The sequence below is a fragment of the Temnothorax longispinosus genome, chromosome 2, assembly GCF_030848805.1.
Source record: "Temnothorax longispinosus isolate EJ_2023e chromosome 2, Tlon_JGU_v1, whole genome shotgun sequence".
Classification (NCBI taxonomy): Eukaryota; Metazoa; Arthropoda; class Insecta; order Hymenoptera; family Formicidae; genus Temnothorax; species Temnothorax longispinosus.
The window spans coordinates 13,554,655-13,572,713 of record NC_092359.1 but is presented as its reverse complement, the minus strand read 5'-3'; the positions used below and the strand labels follow the sequence as shown (position 1 = coordinate 13,572,713).

The 18,059-nt window shown below is 40.1% G+C and overlaps 1 protein-coding gene across 2 annotated transcripts in view; it reads right to left on the bottom strand.

The window, feature by feature from the left end:
- LOC139808063 (uncharacterized) overlaps nt 1-18,059 on the bottom strand; it is a 49,055-nt gene that overhangs the window by 8,461 nt on the left and 22,535 nt on the right. For both annotated transcript variants that reach the window (XR_011730778.1, XM_071769684.1), the window contains exon 2: nt 16,622-16,794. Coding sequence is in view for 1 of the 2 variants with exons in the window: in XM_071769684.1 (XP_071625785.1) it covers nt 16,622-16,794 (173 nt within the window). In the remaining variant the exon portion in view is untranslated. The remainder of the gene's footprint in view (nt 1-16,621; nt 16,795-18,059) is intronic.

The following is an 18,059-nucleotide window of genomic DNA, read 5'->3' as shown; positions in this document are numbered from 1 at the left end:
TACAGGATGAAGAGCAACGCGTGTTTTGTTAGGACGAAATTGAGCGTGATCTCGCGCGAGGGGACGCCAATTTCCTCGGATATGCGTTTCTCCATCCGCCATATTCGCAGAGCGCGAGTTTTCTTTTTTTTTCCTTCTCCTTTTTCCTTTTTTCCCCTCTTCTTTTTGGGGGAACGGTCGTCGCGCACCATTGCTGTTGCGTTTAAGCTCTTCGGGGGTAATCGCGTCGACCGTGACGAGCAAAAGTAGGAAATATAAAAGAATATCTCTTATTGCACAATCGTATTTTATAGGGAGAAGTGTCATGTGTCAAATTCAAACTCCAAAGAACTTCTGAGAGCTTTATTCGGCGACATTTTGCGTAAGTGGAGTTTCTAAAAGATATGTGTTCTCGTATTGTCTGTCGGATACTCGTACGTTGGACATTTCAGATGTCGTCTAAAATATCCGTGAAATTGAAATAAAATATTAAAATAAATTACCAAAAAATCCTATAAGTTTTTCTACAAATCTATTACATATTACATAGTTAAAGCTAAACATGTAACGTAAACATGTAGAATAATGTAGTATCGCAATTTTTAAACGCGATTTTGAAATATTTTAGCTTATATGGTGTTACAGAGAAAAGAAGTGTTAGTTGGTGATATCGGAAATGTTCGATTTCGCGTTGAATTGTGGAGTCGACAGTACACGAAGTCGACAACACGCACGACAGTGACATGCCGGAATCGTGACGAGAAAACGAAGGAGGTCTTCATCCTGCCCCAATCCAGTACCAGAAGAGGCGACGAGAGAACGAGAGAATCGATACCGAACATCGACGACTATCATTTACGCCGATCAGTCGACTCGGTACTATCCACGTTTCGGAATCCTTTGAGCATTCGATCCTTTGCATGTTCCGCCGTATACGACACGTGATTTAAGTTGCAAATTTTACGTTGCAAATGTTCTCTTTAGATGGCGCACGATGAGGCGAGATATAGAATGTGTACCTGACGATAAGAGTATCAATTTGTGCAATAGGTATTTTTAATAACTTTAATAATATTGTATTGAACGTTGTTTTAACAATTTCATTAACAATTTAATACGGAAAAGATATAAAATAATTACGAGGAAGGATCGTAATTTGATGAAAAATACGAATATTGAGATTGTTGGATCTGCCATCATTTACCGCTATTAATTGCTTCCCATGTGATTATTATTAATTTATAATACGCGGTCGAGACAAAGTTATAAAAGAATATTTATATCAAGGAAAACATTCTCCGCGCCTGTACTCGTATAATAAAATATTGTCGGCTAACAAATAAAACAGCTAACAAACTTTCCCCATCGCCCTTAGATTCCCATTAAATTAAACGTCAGGTTACGTCGATATATTACAGGTTTCACGATCTAAATATCGTTTAAGGCGTTGATATCAGATCGAAACGGCGCGGCGTGGCGCGCGGCGTGGCGGGCAGGCGGCAACGCGAGATCGCTCGAAAGATCGTCTCATAATTCGTAGAAATTAATTGATAAATATCCAGGCGACCGTGAAATATACGGCTGCGCGCAATTAGGCGAGCGATAAGTCGCACCGTGGGGTACCGTCGGGCAACATTGCGTCTTTTAAAGGCTATATTAATAGGACTCTAAATTTCCCCATTTTAATTAGCCATTGTTCGCCTCGATAGGCCGGCGATGTAACGCCGTGTAAAAATGGGATAAGCGCAATATCGTTGGCGTAATTTTATATTCTCGTGCCGGGGCGACGATAAGGGGCCTGGTAAGTGGTCGGGTTCGAGCGGCCCGATTCGATTTAAACGGCTGTCGATAGTATCGATTAAACGCGGCGCGCCGATTACGGCTGATAATGTTTGTTTGGTGGCTATCTCGACAGTGCCGACAGCGGAGATCGTGCCATTTAACGTGACAGGACTGCGCCGCGCCGTAGCGTTTAATCGCGCCGTAGCGAGACGCGTCTCGCGCCTGAAATTATTGCCGCGTTCCGGCATGTTGTGAATACAGAGTCACTTCGCTATGCCTCGATCGATGCCAATTTATAAGGTGAGATATAACGTTCGTCACGAAATTCGACGTTTGCTGCGATCTTCGACGGGGGAAGCGTTCGGAGCTCTTTGGATCGCGGAGCTCTTTGAAAAAACGCATTTCGCTTTAATTATAATCCGATATCACTGACCTGCACGACATAGATGTAATTTGATATTCCACAAACTGTTACGGATTTCGCGCGCCGATCCGAGTACTCGGGGGCACGAACGGTACCGATACTCGCGACGTTCTAGTCCCGTTTTCGTCGCTGTCGTCCTTATAATGCCGATAAATCGCTCACGTACCGTTACACTTCTCAAAATCCTCGTCGCGACGTGACGTGCGCGATGATAACGAAAAGGAAGGAGAGTGAGGCGATATATAATAACACACACGGCTGTTATATTCTCCAGCCGAGCGCGAGCGGCGGGCTCGCCGTTCGGCGTATTACGCCCGTTGCGGACGGTAATGGAAGGAGTTTTGCATATTATGCAGGCCGCGTACGGATTCTCTATGCATAATGAGGCGTGTCGTCGTCGGACTAACAATAAAGCGCCGTCATTCGACTCATTCGATATATTTGGCGCGCACGGCCCTTCTTCCTGGCGTTTAATACCGCGAAGGAGTTCGCGCATACGTAAACGCATCAGCGCCAAATGACCTCGCGATTAAACGCGAATCTTAATTTGTGCTGAATGAGATCCCTGCACTCTAAATCGCGCGTTAGACCGCGCGCATGTGCGCGTGTATCGTATACGTGCGCCGTAAATTATTATTGTCGTCATGGTTGCTCCAGCGCGATTAATTCTCACGCGCGTCGCGCGATAAGAAACTTATTGCGAACACCTTGTATCTGAGAAAATAATCGACTTGCATCAGTTTCGCCGCCGCTTATTAGGCGCTTTCTTGGAATCTTTCGCGGAAACTGTAGTTCTTCGTCGACGTGCGTTTTCGCTCGTTCCGCAATAAAACCACTTACGATTCCGCGCACGCGAATTTTCCAGCGCGCAGCGCGCGCGCCTCGGCAAGGACTCCATTGCCGCTAACGTAAGATTGTATAAGATTGATAATAACAATTCTTAGATCGCGTCGGGATAAGATCGACCAAACCATAAATTCCTTCTAAGGACATATTTATGAATCTGTAAACGCGCGTGATTGAAAATTACGCTTTTAACGAAGCGAGGAGAGAGAGATGACTAACCTGTCAGCTGTTTCTTCCATCTTTATCGAACATTCGGGTAATCGAGCGGAAAGTCGATTTGGGGGTGAGAAAGAAAGGAAAAAAAAGGGAAACGAACGAATTGCGCTTTTCGCCGGCTTCATTTGCGTTATCGCGCGTTATACGGTTTGCGCTAAAAGGATTGTTAACGGGACACGTAGCAATCGCGCCCACCAACACGGACGTGGATGCAAATTACTCCGGCAGTATATACAGCGCGGCATGCTAATAACGTCGCGCTGAGTATCACTGGGCATTTGCGTCGCGGAAATATACGGCGCTATTTATTTTTCCCGGCGGATCTGCTCGAAGATTCAAGATAGCGATTATACTTATTCTACTCCACTTTGTCCTTCTCATCCTCCTACGTTGACAACAAAAATGCTACATGTTTAATGACAAATTCTTACTTGTAGCAAAGATTAAATAAAGCTACCGTCAACCTCTCGATGCACTTTAATTTTGAGTTCCGGGCGTGCCTTAAGAGCAAATACATTCAAAATACGAGCAAGTAAAATGCTCTCTTGTCTCTTTGCTTGCATACACTTTGCTCTTCCGACTCGACAAACAAAAATTCAACGAAGTAAAATCGGAATACAATGACCTTGGTGGTCAACGAATGACACCACGTATACTATACTTTCAACTTCGCTCTGTTTCGGAAATCATTCATGTTTATACGAATTTTCTTCTTCAACCATGACCAATACTGTGACTTCTCACATTATTGGTCTTTTTTCTTGAATCATGCCATATTATACAATACAAAAATATAAGCTCGTGCTCTTACACGGCAGTTATCCCGTTATTGGCTTGTTTGGAAGTCACAATACTATTCGCCGGGGACGCCGGGCCTGTGACTCGAAACCTGCGCGTTGACCATTGTCCATCGATGGCGTTTCGTCAAGACACGAAGGAGCGTCCCCGTTCACCGGACTTGCTGATAAGGAGCAATTAAAGGCATGATTTACTGACTTGACTCGCCGCAAGCCGGCCACGACGATTATTTTGTAAACGATGAACGACCGCGCCGCGACACAGTCTGATTTATCGTTGACCTTCTTTCCGCGCCACATGTCCAATGCGTCGTTAATTATCGCCGTTAATAATACCCTCCGCGTGCCCGCGCCCACGGAACAAGTAACGATGGTGTAACGATCCTTTCCAGGGGGACACTTACGTGCTCCCACGGAAAAATACGACGGTGTTTCGCGAACGTTAGCGACGTTTATTTATCGGCGGCTCAAGAGCGCGCACATGGATTTCCCGTCCAAACAATGCCGTCGAAAATAACGAGGTGTACGCGATATATTCTCGATGGATGTTGCGACGGGCAAGGTAAACTTTCGTATAAATTACTTAAGAAAATATCAGGATGTAACGTAACGTAACACAACGACGTGACGATGTAGTGCAGCGATAACGGGAAGGTGATGTTGCTATTAATCTATATCTCGCTATCGATTGTCGCAAATGAAGTCCTCGATTTGACGTCATTAATTATTGAACGTCTCGTCGATCATTTCTGAAGATAATTAATTTGGATTATGGATGTCGTTCAATTACGATTGACAATAAAGCGTCGTTGAATCGTGAATTTTCGGGCGGGGAGAGCACCGATGTAATTAATATATAATAACGCCAGTTAGAGCTGCGCAAGTATGAGTGATCGTTAGCTGAATCGACGGGAGGCCGATGAGTTAATTGGCGTCAATTTTCCGCGATAGCGCAATCGTCCATATACTAATAAGTATGGTTCTTGTACGCAGCGGATATTCTAATGCAGTCGTTCATTAATTGTGAGAGAGCGTGCGTGAAAGAAAATGAGTCAAGCAAATACCTCGATCGCAATTCTTCCTGCAGTAAAGCAGTTATGTCTTGTATTACTTATGTAAGTCTGTGTGTATATACATATCTTTCAAAATTCCCTTTTCAAAGAGCTTAAAAACGAATAACATGGCAGTGACTTTACAAGAAGAAGGAAAACCATTGAAAAATCATCAAAGTAATTATAAGGAACACCGTCAAACTTTGACGAACATTTCTGTTGAGAAAAATGCCTGACAAAGACAATCGTCGAGAAAAATCGTCGAGTTAATGGCGAGATTAATGATACGGATGAGTCTTAAATAGAGTCCAAGTTTCTTTTCGCCGTCCGCATACCAATGAGGCAATCGTGATAATTAATCACCGTTTCATCGGGAGGGATGATAAATTCGCGAAGAGTCGATTCCGACGATAGGCCGCGCGCGTGATTAACGCCAGCGTCGCCATAATAACGGCGTCGCCATAATCGACGATAAATTAATAACGAGTCATCGACGGGTTCCGCAAAAAATACGACGTGCTTTCCCTAATAAATTCTCGCGAACGATAATTAACGTCACGCACGGACATTATTGCAAATACGGAGAAAGCCGACGTCGGCGAGAATCGCGAATATTATGCCGCGATAATTGCGTTTGTTAAACAAAATCTTCCGTCTAATTCTTATGAGAGAGAGAGAAGAGATACGATAGGAAGAAGAAATTTCGCGAAGATAAAGTGCAAGAAAAAGGGCCCTGCCCTTTTCGTTGCTATATTATAAGCTTGAGAAGGATGCTGGAGATAAGAATGTTGAAAAAAAAGTCTGAAAAATGCACGGCCAGGTGAACACCTGCAATGTTTACAACAATGTTTACATTCGATATCGCCTACTTATCTTCAATTTGCATCCTTTGTTCAGTTGAATATCTCCTTCCTCTGCCTTTGATATCGCAATGTAATTACGCTTGCTACATGCCGTTTAACTGCTAATTGCAGCGTGCAAAATGCGCACACATGGTCCAGCTGTAAAAGCGCGCCCTCCTCGTTTCTCGCCGTTCGCGTCACGCACGTAATTCAGCAATACCGATCACCAGTGATTTATCTCGGTTGGTTGTAGCTTGAAAAGAAATACCAACGTTCGATTTGAACAATTGACGTCTGGACAAGCACATTTATCCGATAGTCAGATTGACATTAGAACTACCAAAGAAGTCAAAATGATTTGTTTGATATTTTTTTACAATAATTACTCATTTTTAAAGTATCTTAATTTCTGAAACTTTCCTTAATCTTTATTGAAATATACAGATGATTAATTGAAATATACAGATAATTAATTCTATTTTTTTCCTCTTTTTTCTCAGATTTCTATGTAATATTACCGGGACGGATCATTTTAACTTCTCACAAATGCTAATAAAATTTTAATTACATTCGCATTTCAGAAGTTTCTTAAGAACTTTTAGAATTCTTCCAACACTGAAAGTAAATCCATCCTGGTATGTCTAGATATAATACGTAGAAATCTTACAAAATAGAAAGATAAAGAGAGCTAGCGTAAGAAAAAGAAAAGGATGTGCAAGCAAATAAGCGTAAAACAAGTGCATTCGTAGCTGGTGTCGAGTTCTGCATCAACATAAGCTAGTATCTGAATTGTTTTGTGAAATATATTCTACTTTTTCAGAGGACTTATAATATCATGCAACGCAATGTTGAAGATTAACATCCCTTTAATAGAACGTCCCTTTGTCTCACTTTAGTTTTTACTCTGATGGTTGAGAAGATTTCACCTTGTACTATAACTCCGATTGTTGTATTTTCTAATGTAATTTTGATCAGCCTTATTAATTTCTTCAGAAAGCTCGTTTTCCTTAATATATTTATTATGCCTGTTCTATTCAAGCTGTCAGATGCTCACCGATAATCTATAAACAGAAGGTATGGGCCTGCATTATCCAGATTATCCTCATACAACTTTTTCAAAATTTATGATAATGTGAAGATATGGTCGATAAATGGATTTGTTTGTTGATTTTCAGAATTGACACTGATATTCCTCTAGTACCTTTTCCACTATTTTAAATCCTTGTGTGTACAATATAATATTATTTTTATCTGAAAGTAGCCTCCCATCTTTACACATCGCAACCTTGGTATATATCTAGTACTGCGATCCCTAACTGACTTATAGACTTGTCTTGTGTTGCCCTCTGACTGCTCCTCCTCAGTTCTTCTGACTCTTTCCTCCATCCATTGTTTCTTCTTCTTCTTCTTTTTGTAGAATTTGGTGATTTCTTTTCTAGCTTTTCAAAAATAGCTTTTTTATAATAAAATTCACAGAGTTTCTTGTTTCTCTCTGTAGCATCTTTTTCCGCAGTTTATTTTTATTCTCTACCGCAATTCCGTAGTCGCTATTATACCACTCTTTGCTGTCTAGGCCGTTTCTTTTCCCTAGTACCGCTTCTGAAGTTTCGGATAAAATTTTCTTTAGGTCATTTCATATCTGTAGATGTTAGTATATGGTGATGTTGATATTCCTCCTCAAAAGTTCTTTTGAAGCTATCTCTTTCTAGCTTTTCGATGTTCCATCTAATCTGCCGGTATCCCGTTATTCTACCTATTCTATCTTGGGCAGTCATTGTCAGGTGATCGCTTCAACCATATAGTGGTCACTATCATAGTAGGCTTCTCTGCATGTTTTAACATTTATGACTGAGGTAATACGCCTATTTTTCATAAGAATGTGATCTATTTGATATGATCCTTCCTGGTGCTCTCCATGTGCCTTTGTGAATGTCCTTCCTGGGGAATTGCATACTTCTAATACACAGCTTAGTTTGCGCACAATGTGTATAGTAATCTCCACCCATTCTCACTTGTAGCTGATGCAGCGAGTTTAATTCCGCTATCTCTTAAACTTTCGCTTCTTTACCTATTTTTGCGTCGAAATCATCCATGATAAGTAACATATCATGTTCTTCTTCTTCCTCGGCGCTACAGCCCAGTATGGGTTTTGGTCTCTCTTACGACGCCTCTTCATTCTTCCCTACTCTGCACCCTTTCCTACTATCTTCCAACTCTCATAGGATATCATGTTCACTGATTCCTTTATTTAGTAAGTCTAGCTCATCATAGAATCTTTTCTTATCTACCTCTTCCGTCTCCTCTGTTGGTACACAAGTAGATATAATAGAAATATGATGGAGATGGAATTTGCTTTTGAGTCTGATTTTAATCTATCATTAACTGACAAAAATTCTATTAATAATTTTCTAATTTGCTTACTTATTATAAATCCTGCACCCCTTTGTCTTCGTATCAATATATACCACTGTGATATCTCGCTTGTCTATCTGACCACTCCCAGGCCATCTTACTTCTTGCAGCGCCATAATATGCAATTTATATTTCTTGAATTTTTCTGCAATTTCTGATAATTTAAAACATGTCCGGTTTGAAGTATTATTCGAATATTCCAAGTCGCTATCCCAAGATCATTTAATTGCCTTAACTTTTCGAGGCCACACTGGGTGGCGGCTACCCAGACAAAATTCAGAGCCCGATATTTTTAAGATAGACTTATTTTTAAACAACACTCTTAAGATGTTTTTCGTACGTTAATTGGAATTATAAGACTTTGAATCCGTCTGGGTGGTGACCACCTAGTGACCGGGGCCCTTAACCTAGGAAGGAATCCTTAGTAAGAAAGATGTTGCGTATTATTTATTTTATAAAAATAATAATTTTATTTCAAATTTCTACTAAATTAATTTAAAAAATATATATTATACTGTTCCGGATTTATACCGATATTCTCGCAATGCGTTTTGAAAATGAGTGCTCCAAAGAGCCAATCGGAAGCATTATGGCGCTATATAGCTAAAAGTATAAGCCAAATTTCTAGTAATTAAACGAGATATTTACTTTCACATAAACGTTCCGTAGAAGCGTTAATGTTTATGTTTCGTCACGCGAAAAGACTATATAAAGGTCGATATGCTTAACGACGATTGGGCCACCTAAGAAGTTGAAATAGAATCGTTCTCCCGACCGGCCAACGAATCTAGAGAGTCATCCTTTTGCTCTCGTTCGAGATTAATCACCATTCAACTTTAAATTATCGTTAAACATAGTTGCTGCGATTTTGTCGGGTCGTTTTAGCAAGATTGTACAATAAAGCTAACGTCGTTTGTAAAATCAAAAACTACAATAAATCACATTATAAGGAACATTAAATTCGTGCTAGTACCTATTCCACGAAGCTGACCGTTGAGTCTTCATATAAGGCTGTGTAGCAAACGTTCGTCGACATTCACGTATATAATAAAATAATTTCAAGAAATATAAAAATATACATTTTTTTCTCGAATATCGTATTTTTTCCGAAAACAAGTTTTGATTTTGACCCTTTCGGTAGAAATAGGTATAGGTGAATCTTCGGTAATTCTATAGTGTTAACCCTCCATTGTCCTATATATGAAGCGAACGCTTAATCCACATTTTACTTTTTTAATTACATAGATATATGGCATCAAAGTTGACTCTGAAACTTTCTGACTTCTCACTTACAACCTTCTAAATTATATTTGTATAATTGTTTTCTAAAATTTTCTCATATGAGAGCACTATATAATGTTCGTTTGTTGAACAAGGGCAATGAAGGGTTATATTTATATATATTATGCATATATATATATATGTATATAATATATATTATATATATATATATACACTATATATAATATATTAATATTATACTATATGTATATAGGACATAATACATATAACAATATTTTTTTATACGTTAATGAATTTCATTATTTTCCTCGGACGTTTAATTCGAGCCCCCATTGATCGCCTCACTCCGAATGGTCCCCTGGGCGACTGCAGTTATGCAAATCGAGATGATACACCATTAGCGGTATCCCTCCAGCGCGTCCTTCTCCGCGGAAGCCAATCAGCGTCGCGAGAGGCGCGTAATTAGCAGTTACATTATATCCTTCGGCTTTCGTGCGTACGCACGCAGGCAGCGAGAAGCGCACGTGTATATACATATAGGTACGCGCAACACGCACACGAACAAGCTGGTTGTTCTCGCGCTTGTTAAGATTCATAAGGCGAACGCGCGTTACACGCGACCCGCTGGCCCTCATTAGAGCTCTAATTGCGTGCGATTATCCCGGCAATTACCCGGCGAATACATTACGAGTCGCCGAATCGCGATCACGCAGGCGTCGCGCAGCGTCGCGTTTCGCAGTCTCACTCTCGTGCTCGACGGCATCGCGGCATATCCACCGGGTTCGAATTAATCTAAAGCCGCGTGCATACTCAGCGTGCACAGAAGCGTGCATTCGGACATACCACAATCGGGTTTTTGATTCAATTAATAAAAAACAGTCAAAGTTTCGTCCACCCCTACGAGCTTAAACGGCAAAAATGATAAGTACTCGATACTCTTTCAAGTTTTTTAAGTTTCGTTATTTCGTTATTTCGAATTTTCAAATTTTATTACGATAGATAAGAGGTCGCAAAATTCACGCCTAAGGTCTTTTTAAACGCCTTAATCCACCGCTGCTGTTCATGCCGGTCGATGTGTAGGTAGAGCTTAACACGCGTCGACACGGCGCGTGTAATATAACGTGCCGCGTGCGAGAACTTTGTTGGCCGATAATCCGCGGGGTCCCGGGTCCCGGGTCCCGGGTCCCGGAGTCACGCGAAGAGGCCTCGTCGGAATTCCACGTGGATATATTCGCGCCTTATTAACGACGTGCCCGCGTCGTCGCGCTGGACGACGCGATCCACGAGGGCAGTACGTAATAAAGTACAGTTAACACAGTCCGCGGGATCGGCGTGTTCCGCGATGTCTTCGAGCGAATCTCGCCGGGTTGACGTGGGAGAGAGAAATATGTAGCGACGGAGAGAGAGAGAGAGGGAGAGGGAGAGAGAGAGAGAGAGAGAGAGAGAGAGAGAGAGAGAGAGAGAGAGAGAGAGAGAGAGAGAGAGAGAGAGAGAGAGAGAGAGAGAGAGAGAGAGAGAGAGAGAGAGAGAGATTGTCGAACCGGAGGAGGCGTGCGTTTGCCTAGAAGCGTGGAATTCCATCGACCGGCACTCGTGCGCCTTGTTAACGTGACGCCCACAGCGGAGTAAACGGTCCGTCGTTGTGGCAGAAAAAAGCTGCAACTACTTATTCCCGCGATCATACCTTCTCATGCGAAACGATATTTAACGACAAAATCGACGGCATCGATGGCGTTATTATTTATTCTTACCGCATTATTACTTATTAACCGCGCGCGTTTCCTCGCGCACCACCGTTTAGCCATTTAACGACAAACTCGAAGAATTCTATGTAGTTATTCATTCACGATCGTATATAATTATCGAGGTAAATAAACATAAAAAAATATTCAGTATACATATGTTTATGGAAAGATGAACATTTACTGCGAAATTGACAGAGGCAGACGTGATCACGTGAGTTGGCCTCATTTCCTTCTTTTTTACAGGGAAACAAAAGCACGACGACAGTCGAATAAATTTTCCATGTAGTTCGGCTTATCTTATTCACGATGCAAAAGACTATTTGCATTACCAAGTGGCTACGAGTTTTCTTTACGATACGATAGCAACTGCGTCATTTATCTATACACCTTCTCTACATTGTGCTTGCTTTACTTCGAATAGTTGAACAACATTGATCCTAACTATGGAAAAAGATGTAAAATATTTCATTTAAATGTATTATTTAAAATTATATTTTTAACCTGAGAATGGCTACCTGGGGTGATTTTTCAACGCCTCAATGTCGAAAAAATGAGGCTTACGTCACAATAATTTTTTTTTTATTTATTGATAAAAAATCCATATCTATCTTTTATTCAAAGGTTTCGAGATCCAACTTTCTCTCGTATAATAGGAAAAATTTAGGACTTGTACATTCGTAGTACAGACTTATTAAAACTTGCTGATGTAGAAATCACCCCAGGTGATCGTTTATTACATTAAAAAAATTAATAAAGTATGGTAAGAGTTTAATTATAAATTTAAAATAATAATAATTGGAATGAGTATATAAATATGTTTATAATAAATAATAATTATAATAGTTTACATAAAATAGAAAAAAATAACAATTTAATGAAAACATGCGTAAATGCTTACAAAAAAATAACAAAAAATAAAATAAATGTTATAAATTTATTTAATGCAAAACATGTTTTGTTAATAACAAAAGTAATATTTTTGTATATATATTTGTATATACTTATTATATTTCTATCCGATTAATCGATTAATGCATAAAAGATTTTAAGAAGAATCGAGTTTTAATATATAAATATTTATTTTTATTTAAAAATTCTTTATGTAACTTTTATTTATATATAAAATAATAAACAAATATTATAAAAACAAGTTATTTTTAATAATTCTCTGTGAACAGAGCAAACACAATATAAATGACTTTATATAGTAAAAAACAGCTTATTTCAAATTGCTATAAAACATATATTAATTAATTTTCTTTTTACGGGCCTTTAAATATGCAAACCAATAAAAAATCTGTAATACAAACACGTTTTATTAACAGATCTTTATTTTTTAGAAATACTATCATAATAATTCGATTAATGTATGCTATATAGCTTCTTTTGATTTTTAAATTTTAAATATTGCTTTCTCCTTACTTTTTTTCAGAAAATGTTGAGTATATAATATTTATTTATTTGATCGTGCCTTACTACTTTGGATGGATTTCCGTACAATACATTATTTTACATTATTTTCTTTTCATATTTAAATTACGTTATATTATCTCTTATGTCCTATAATACATATTGTCCTCAAATACTAATAAATTATAGAACAATAAAAAATATGTAATATGTAATTACTAACAATGACTTTTAATTGGGGTGTAAAAATCACGCCAGATGACCATTTATACAAAAGAAATCAGGCACTCGTTCCCGGGTTAATACACAACATTCTATAATTAGAAATAAAGAAATAAATATATAAATATTTTTGTAATAAATTCATATTTATATATTAAGTATATAAAATTACTTTTTTTGTATATAAAGTTAAATTCGTGAAATTGCGCATTTCTTAATACGGTAAATAAAAAGGGAATAAATTTTAGAAAATATTTCCTCCTGTAAGTCTGTCTGCTCGTCACTCGAATTTCTCGAGACATCTCTATGACACTAACAAAGCGCGCGAGAGCACGCGCAAGAAAAGAAATGTCGTCTGACTGTACGGCTGTATATTTTCTACGCGAGATAGTCGCGATGCGTACAAGGAGAAGAAGAAGGTGGACGATGTGCAGGAAAGGACGAAGAGGAGAATGCGAGGCAGAAGCCTGTTTGGAACATCCCGGCGCGGCGGTGGCGGCGGTCCAAGATGGCGTCCACGCTCGGTGGTTTCCCGTTTTCTCTTTCTCTCTGTCTCCTTCTCTCGGCTTAATTTCCGATATCGTCAGTCGACCCTTACCATCTTGCCCTTTTTTGGTGCGCGTTACGCCCATGGAATACGTAACAACCCGGCGCGTGATATACGTACGTAGTACGTAGTACGTAGAACGCATCTGGAGCGCGCCATGCCCGATTCTACGTTGCCTTATACCCGTGCACGCGTATGCGAGTAAATGCATGAACGCGTGCGTGCGTGAGTACATACATGAGTATGTGCGTGAGTGCGTTCATGAGTGCGTGCGAGAGTGGCGCGCACGTAACGGTATCGGGCACCACCGAAAGACGCATGGCCACCCCTCGGTCACGGATTAGCATATCAATCCCCTCGTTATACGACCCCATCGGTCTCTCTCTCATTCGCGCTCTCCATCCCTCTCTTACCCGCTCGATTTGCGCCATTAACGTTTCGCGCGAGTACATAGCCATTGTTACCTTCAATCGTAGGCTCTACTTGATATCCCGGACTATAGGTAGTTATAGATTTTAAAGCAGTCCTATTTGACACGCGAATTTTAGCTAACCGAAAATTTTAGATTAGCTCTGTCTGTCTGTCCCAGACTCTCCTCGACGCGATATTCGGACTCTAATTACAAATCATAGACAAAGTGAAGACTAAGTTTAATATTTAAGAGAGTAGAAAACGACTCCTTAGTGATATTAACGAGAGATTAATGTAATCCTTACGTCCGACGATAATAAATATCAATACTGCTAATAAATATCGTCGACGGATTGCATTAATCTATTGCGTCTGGTATAATATGGTATTAACCATATAAACGACTGGCGCGGCGCATTATACTACTACCACGTTGCATTAATGTTGAAACATGATATTAACTGACATATACGTTAATGGATAATGGAGTTTTTGCGCGTAAACCTTGCGGACAAGATCATCAATATAATTGGCGATCTTTCCGCTTTTCTCTAACTGAAATAATCATATATATGTATCATACATATACAGAGTGTTTCAGATAACTGTTACAAAATGAGACGACAGATGCAAGGCATTAAACAAATATTTTTTTAGCAAAGCATGTCCGGTCATACCGTTATGAAATTACAACCCATGTGCGAATGTCGGACTTCTGCCAGAGTTGTCCGCATGGCCCAGAAGTGGCACAATATTGGCTGCCAAGACTTGATGAGTGGTACTGCCCCAGTACGGATAAACCGCTAGATCAGTATTGTGCCCGTCTCTGTGACCAGTACTCCCATGCAACCATATTCTGTTCCAAGGCGAGTCTCGTCTCAGTACTGACCGTGTATAAGGCCAGAAATGATATTGATCTACGGTCGAAAGTCGGCTCAGTACTGGGGATGTATTGGGTCGACTTAGAAAATTTTCGCTCGGGACCGGAGGTAACAACCGCGCGAAAGCAACACGCCGCGAGGGGATTTAGAAAGCTTTTTGCTCGAGCGGCGCCGGAGGTAACGACCGCGGCACGAAGCAACACGCCGCGAGTGATATGGCAATCAGTGTTGTCCCCGTACTAGTACTCTGTGTCGGGCCAAAGTTGGCGCCAAGAGTTAGCCCAATACTGGCAATCAGTGTTGTCTCCGTACTAGTACTCTGTGTCGGGCCAAAGTTGGCGCCAAGACTGGGACCCGTGTTATCATTCCGACATTGCCCCAGTAATGACCCCGATCTTAGCTTGTACTGGCCCAGAATCGTCAGCCAGTACTGGTAATTCTGGCACCAGTACCAAGCCAGCACTGAGCCTTTTTGAAATTCGCACATGGGAAGCTATTAAAAATTTTGTTATTGGACACTTTTTTATCTTGGACACTTTTATCTTTTTTTATCGAGTTATAACACATATGTTCAAAGTTATCACTATGTTGTTCAAACATAAAACTATTATTGCCGTAACAAAGATTGTTGTATTTTTTAAATACTGTTTTTACCATGGATCACACCGTTGCATATGATGACCATATCCTGGTCATGGCAAGAAAATCTTTCTATTCGACAGATGTTTCATACAAGGTAATCCTTAAATGATCATAAACAACTCCAACAAACTTAAACTAGCTGAACGTACAAACTATAGGATGAGTCTATGGTATTCAATTCATTAATGGATAACAACGGAACTTTTAGTTCCAACAATGTCTGATTGGATACGCCTTGCTTAATAAAAAATGTTTGTATTGATATCCCGCATTTACTTTCTCATTTTGTAATATTTCTGAGATTATTTTGAGATAAAGATATCAAAATGTCGAGGCTATAATAATTATTTTTATTATCGCCTTTCTTATCAATATCGATATAAGGATTACGGCAAAAAGAGATTAATTAATTAATATAAGTAAAGAAGATTAATCGACATATATGTATTTTAATTATACATATAAAAAAATCTTTTTTTTTTCTCTCTTTGCGTCTTGTCTGCACAAAGTGTCAGAAGTATTACATTATCAGGAATATTACATTACGATGGTAATATCTTTTTTATGAATCAGGAGTATATCACGCGCGAGCAAAGTGCAAATGAGACGATTATTACTGACTGCGAAACGAGCGGAGAAAACAATGAGGATTGCCGCGTCACGCGAATGCATCTCCGAGCGAGACCGCAATTCTTCTCACGGCGCGATCCTTGTAAGAAATATCAATCTTGCTTAACGCGTCACGAGAATGCTAATGTCAAGTCGCCACTGACATTGCTTTATTAATTCTGTATACCATTTGCATCGCACATCACTCTCGGCAACTAGGAAACGTGCATGCATCTTAATCTAATTATTATTCTCAATCAAACGGTTGACTATATTAATCGCAATTCTAAATCTTATTAAATATTTAATGATGTTAACAAGATATTATTCGATATTACTTGGGATATATCGCGATCCCCGCATGACGCAAATGGCAAATAATAATAGTAATTATCATAATAATCGATTCGTTAGAAATACGATAGAATAGCAATCCCGTTTGGATTGCAAATTTCCGAATTAGACTGAAAAACTATATAAAATCGTCCGATTTAACTTATCTTCGTGAAATGAGATCAACGCAAGGCTTTTACATTCGGGACTTTAGCTTTCCTGTGCTTACCTGAGTTTCGGTCAACGATAACGCCTGCGCCAATTGCTTTCTCTCCGCCCCAACGACGTAGTGATTTTTCTCGAAGGCGTGTTCCAACTTAAGCAGTTGGCTCGGGCTGAAGGCTGTCCTTATCCTCTTCGGTTTCCTGAAGGGTTGAAGTAAGAAGCCGGGTATGTCGGGACCTGAGACGAACAATTTTAACAAAATTTAAAATTTCAGGAAATTTCAGGAAATTTTAAACTTTGTTTCGAGTCATTTAGATCTAATCTCTAAAATTATTTTAACAAGGCTCGGTTATCATCGCCGTATCGTTTTTCGCTGAAATTTAAAAGATGAGACGACAATGCAAAAGAAGAAAAAGGAAAGGAGAAGAAGGCGAGATTACCACGAAGTTGATGAGATATCATTAAGAAGGAAGCTAAATGTTGAATCTAAATAATGAATCAGCGATATGAATCGACGTTAGTAAGAACGCGTAATTCACCGCTAACAAATTAAAATGGTAATTTAATTACACGAGGAGCCGCTGCCTGCATAAGGTTTCAGACGGTTCAGACGGTTGGCATAAGCGAATGGGGGAACGGAGACCGCGCGATTTATTAACGATTAATTAATTGTTAAACGCCACAACGTCATCCGGCTAGTGTCCGTGCACGCCTCATAGAGCCTCGCCTTGAAAATAAATAATCGGCACGCAAGCCACGAATTCGTTCACGAACTGTAGGACCGTGCGTGCCGCAGCGCGACGCGGAAGAAAGAGAAAAACACCTACTCGTGGCGGTGGTGGAGAGAAGGTGCACAGAGCCAGGAACTCGGGGCCAGGTAATTGAGTATTCTACCACGAAAGAGCCATGTCGATCGACCGATAGCCACGTCTGCCGGAAGTCACCCGAGATGCTTTAGCGGAAAGCTCGGGACGATAAATCGCCACGTCGCCCGCACGGTTTCCCTCCGGCGCGGCGCGTGACTATACTTCGCGACTTGTATATGTTATACAGAGTGTTAATCCGATTTCCAGCAATCGGTCTGTGAAATCGTCCAACAAGTATCGCAGGGATACGGGGAGTCAAAATCGAACTGCTAGAAAGTCCGCTGAAAATCGATGAAAGTCTAACGAAAGGCGTTGTGCAGATTTAAAGAGTATATACGTTTACGCGTAATAATAATTTTACGCGACGATGTACCTACAGAAATTCAGCTCGAGGCTGAGAAAATCTGGACAAAAGTTCTCGTAGAATCCGAAATAAACGTAACAGAATTTCGAACTTCTCTCCATTCTTCCCCGTGACGATCTCCGACATCAATTAGCATTTGCATGCGCCTTCCGTGTTATTATTCATTGCGGTTTCTAAATTACAGCGTCAGCGTGCAAAGTGATCTAAATAAGTCACGCGCAGTAGGTTACAGCTAGTAACCGGTATAACGTACACGCGACCAGCCGCAACGG